Source organism: Galeopterus variegatus, unplaced genomic scaffold (assembly GCF_000696425.1).
Source record: "Galeopterus variegatus unplaced genomic scaffold, G_variegatus-3.0.2 Scaffold7743, whole genome shotgun sequence".
Classification (NCBI taxonomy): Eukaryota; Metazoa; Chordata; class Mammalia; order Dermoptera; family Cynocephalidae; genus Galeopterus; species Galeopterus variegatus.
The window spans coordinates 60,858-64,442 of NW_007733854.1; the positions used below are offsets into that span (position 1 = coordinate 60,858).

At 38.5% G+C, this 3,585-nt stretch overlaps 1 protein-coding gene across 2 annotated transcripts in view; it reads left to right on the plus strand.

Annotated features, from left to right (window-relative positions):
• Window positions 1-3,585, plus strand: part of PHACTR4 (phosphatase and actin regulator 4) — an 81,494-nt gene that overhangs the window by 53,270 nt on the left and 24,639 nt on the right. Inside the window, exons 2-3 of one of the 2 annotated variants that reach the window (XM_008592292.1) lie at window positions 1,802-1,975; window positions 2,652-2,732. In XM_008592292.1, the coding sequence (XP_008590514.1) occupies window positions 1,802-1,975; window positions 2,652-2,732 (255 nt within the window). The remainder of the gene's footprint in view (window positions 1-1,801; window positions 1,976-2,651; window positions 2,733-3,585) is intronic. The other variant, XM_008592293.1, reaches the window with a different exon arrangement.

Below are 3,585 nucleotides of genomic sequence, written 5' to 3' on the forward strand. Positions count from 1 at the left end.
GGCGCTCCCGCCGAGGGTTCGGATCCCACATGCAGACCAGCTGCTCACTGGCTGAGCGAGGAGCGGGGGCGACACCGAGGGTTGCGATCCCATAGCCGGTCCCGGTCCGGTCCGGGTGCGACACTGAGGGTTGCGATCCGTTGCCGGTCACGAAAAAAGACAAAAAGACAAAAAAAAAAAAGAGGATACTGTTTTAATTAAAGCACTAACTCTTAAAAGAAATATCATGTGTTCACCCTAGTGCCACTATTAGGGTCCATCCCAGAGCACCATTTAGGGGAAATTGTTATGTGAGGCAACTAAACTTTAAAAAATATCGCCCAGTGTTATAATCACACTCTAGCGCATTTCATGTAAAAAATTTGAAGTAGTTGAGACCCAAGATGCCCTTGAATAAATCATGCAACTAGGAAGAAAAGAGTTACTGCCCTCTGTCATCTCGATTTGTTGCACTTTAGTAACCAGGACCTTACTTTGCCTAAGTCTTTTGGCGCAGCAAACTAATGCACCAGCAGTCATTGCTGCAGTCACTCTGATAGTTACGGTTGTGTAAATCTGACCTGTATCGACGGAGTTCCCTAGACTTTCATCTATCAACTGAAAAAAACAACTGAATTTGGCAATTGTTTCTCTAAAAAAACAATTAATGCTTTTCTTACGAAAAAATCTACAGTATTAAAACAGAGATTTTTTTTTTAATGCTCGTGCTGTGCACCTTTAACCCTCCCCCAAAGTGTTATTTGCTTCAGATGTGAATTGTTTACAGTAAACATGTTAACTTATTACATGTTGTAATGTGTGTTCCTTGATGTATTTCTATAAAGTAGAGGTTCCACTTTAACTCCTGGATGGTTACTCCACATGACTCTTTTCTTCTTCCCCTCTAGACTTCTCCAGAGAACCCTGGGACAGTAGGTGGAGTGCAAAGCTGTATTGTGTTGCCTTCCTGCTTTTTTTTTTTTTTTTTTTCCTTCCTTTTTTTTTTTTTTTTTTTTTTTTTTAATTCTTGGCCTGGCCCCCGCCTTGGCTGCTCCTTTCTTTGCCAGTAAAGCTAACTAACTAAACCCTGCATGTGTGGTCATTATGAAGGGCTCATGGCTTTTCATTTCAATCCTGCACATGTATCATGTCAGTTGTTACATGACAAATCCTTAATATCAGGATTGTCCCTAAAGCAATACTGTGATAGGCAAACTAGAATCTAACCTCTACTTTCTGAAAAATTTCCCTCCATTTTAAAGCACCTTCTTTCTAATGCCCCTGCCCCCTACCCTAAGTACCTTCCAGTGCTCCAAAACTACCCAGAGTCCTTTTTGTGAAGGGAGAGGATAATCTGATAAACATGGAAGTGAGGTGTTAACACGGTAATGTGTTACCCCGCCCTGTACTATTTATATCCTGAAAAGGGCAGGAAGAGGGCAATGTTTAACAGAGAATAATGACTCACTCACTAATGGTGGAATTCCCTGCTTCAGTGACCGACATTTCATGCATATTGAGAAGACATCCACATTTTGTGTGGGTGTACGTTTAAGATTTTGAACAGGTTCTGATCATTTCAAAAAATTTTTGTCCTAAAGTGATGTCACCTTGGTTTGGTTCCTTTTCTTACGTAGTAATTTCTGTTATGGATTTTGATGTTTAGTGTCCATGTGATGTCAAGAAGTCTGACTGCATGATTGTTTATCATTGCTCTGATCCTTTCCAACTACCAGAGGAAGAGAGGGGAAGGGATGTTTTAGAGATTATGCTGAAATAATAAGTTAGCTGTTCTCTTCCCTCTCTCCTCTCCATACAATAGAAGAAGCAGGCCAGTCCACCACAGACCAGGGCATGGTCATGGATTTTGTGGAAACAGGAGATACAACGCCTCCCACCAAAAGGAAGAGCAAGTTCTCAGGCTTTGGCAAGATCTTCAAGCCCTGGAAATGGAGGAAAAAAAAAAGTAGCGATAAATTCAAAGAGACTTCAGAAGGTGAGATATTAAGATTTAAATATGTGTTCTGAGTTAAAGATTCCCCTATTTTAGAAGTATCTTACTTTTCATTCTCTTCCCAAGTTTCTGTAACCCGCTATTTGAAGACAGAGTTTAATCCTTTAGAATTATCAACCAGGTGGTCATTCACTAAACCTTATATTCTATAGCCTCATTCCCAGGTTTGTATTTTGATAGGATTAAAGTATCTATCGAGTGGTAGAAGAGTCCCTAAACAGTAGCAAATCTAAGATGCTTTTTTTTTTTCCTACTCTGCCCACTTCCCATTCACACAAAATTCATCCATGGGGCTGGTGGATTAAATGCTCAGTTGGTTAGAGTGCCACCTTGTAACACCAAGGTCAAGGATTTGGTTCCCCTTGCTGGCCAGCACCCAGAAAAAAAAAAAAAAAAATTAACCCATAAATACCTTATTACTGAAATTTCAATTAAGCTACCATTATGTAAGACAGTTCCTATTAGAAATGATACTTTCCCAATAATGCAGGATATGAAAGAAATTAAGTTTTTTAATTTGAAGTTAGTCTCCCTGTTCTTTTCTTTCCCAAGAATAGAAATTTGAACCACTTTATTCTTTTATCTATTGAGTTAGAGTGCTGTAATGTTGACCGTCACCTGCCTTTTTTCTGAGTGCTATTTTCCAATTTAATGTTAGTTTTAGAGCGAAAAATATCTATGCGAAAACCAAGGGAAGAGCTGGTTAAACGAGGGGTTCTATTGGAAGACCCTGAGCAAGGTAAGTTTAAAAATGAATAGAATATGCCTGTCTCTGTATACTTAGTCTTTGACTGAGTCAAAGGTATATGCATACTTGCTTAGGTATTTGAGTTTTCTTTTTTTTGTTATTGCTGTTGTTGGGGTAGAGCAGGGGCTTTAAAAAGAAAGTTCACCCTTTCTGCCAAATGTCTGGCTGTGGTCTTTAACTCTGAAATTGAATGGTTGGTGAAGGATCCTTGGGGCAAACATTCCTTGTCTGTCTCAGCTTTGTGCCAGCTGCAGATCTTTGTGTCATATTCATTTTCTGACCAAATTCATCTCCATGCCTTTATTAGTGCCTAATCAACAGTCGTTGCTGGTTTAATAATGTCAGGACTTTCTCCAATGTGTGACTTTTATGAAGCAGTTTATCATAAATGTTAAACTATAGAACACTGGTTGCATTTCATTTCTCTTCATTTGAGTTACTTTGTGTGAGACAAAATCTGAAAGCCAAGTTTTAAAAATATATCGTATCTTTTGGAAGATGGGGAAAAGAACCAAATAGATAGAGTATTATACTTTTTGGGTTTTAAACCATGTGAATATACTGCCTATTCACTAAATTAAATTATATTGAAAATTTATTGTTTCATCTATATAAAAAGTAACCAGAGGTGCTGGCCAGTTTGCTCACTTGAGAAAGCATGGTACTGATACCACCAGTGTCAAGGGTTTGGATCCCTGTACTGGCAAGCTGCCACAAAAAAAAAAAAAAAAAAACACTAGAGAAAACAAGTTTGAAGGGACAATATGAAAATGTTATTATCATTGGTTACCTCTGGAGGTTGGGATGGGATTATGGGTGATTATGGGTGATTTTTTTTTTTTTT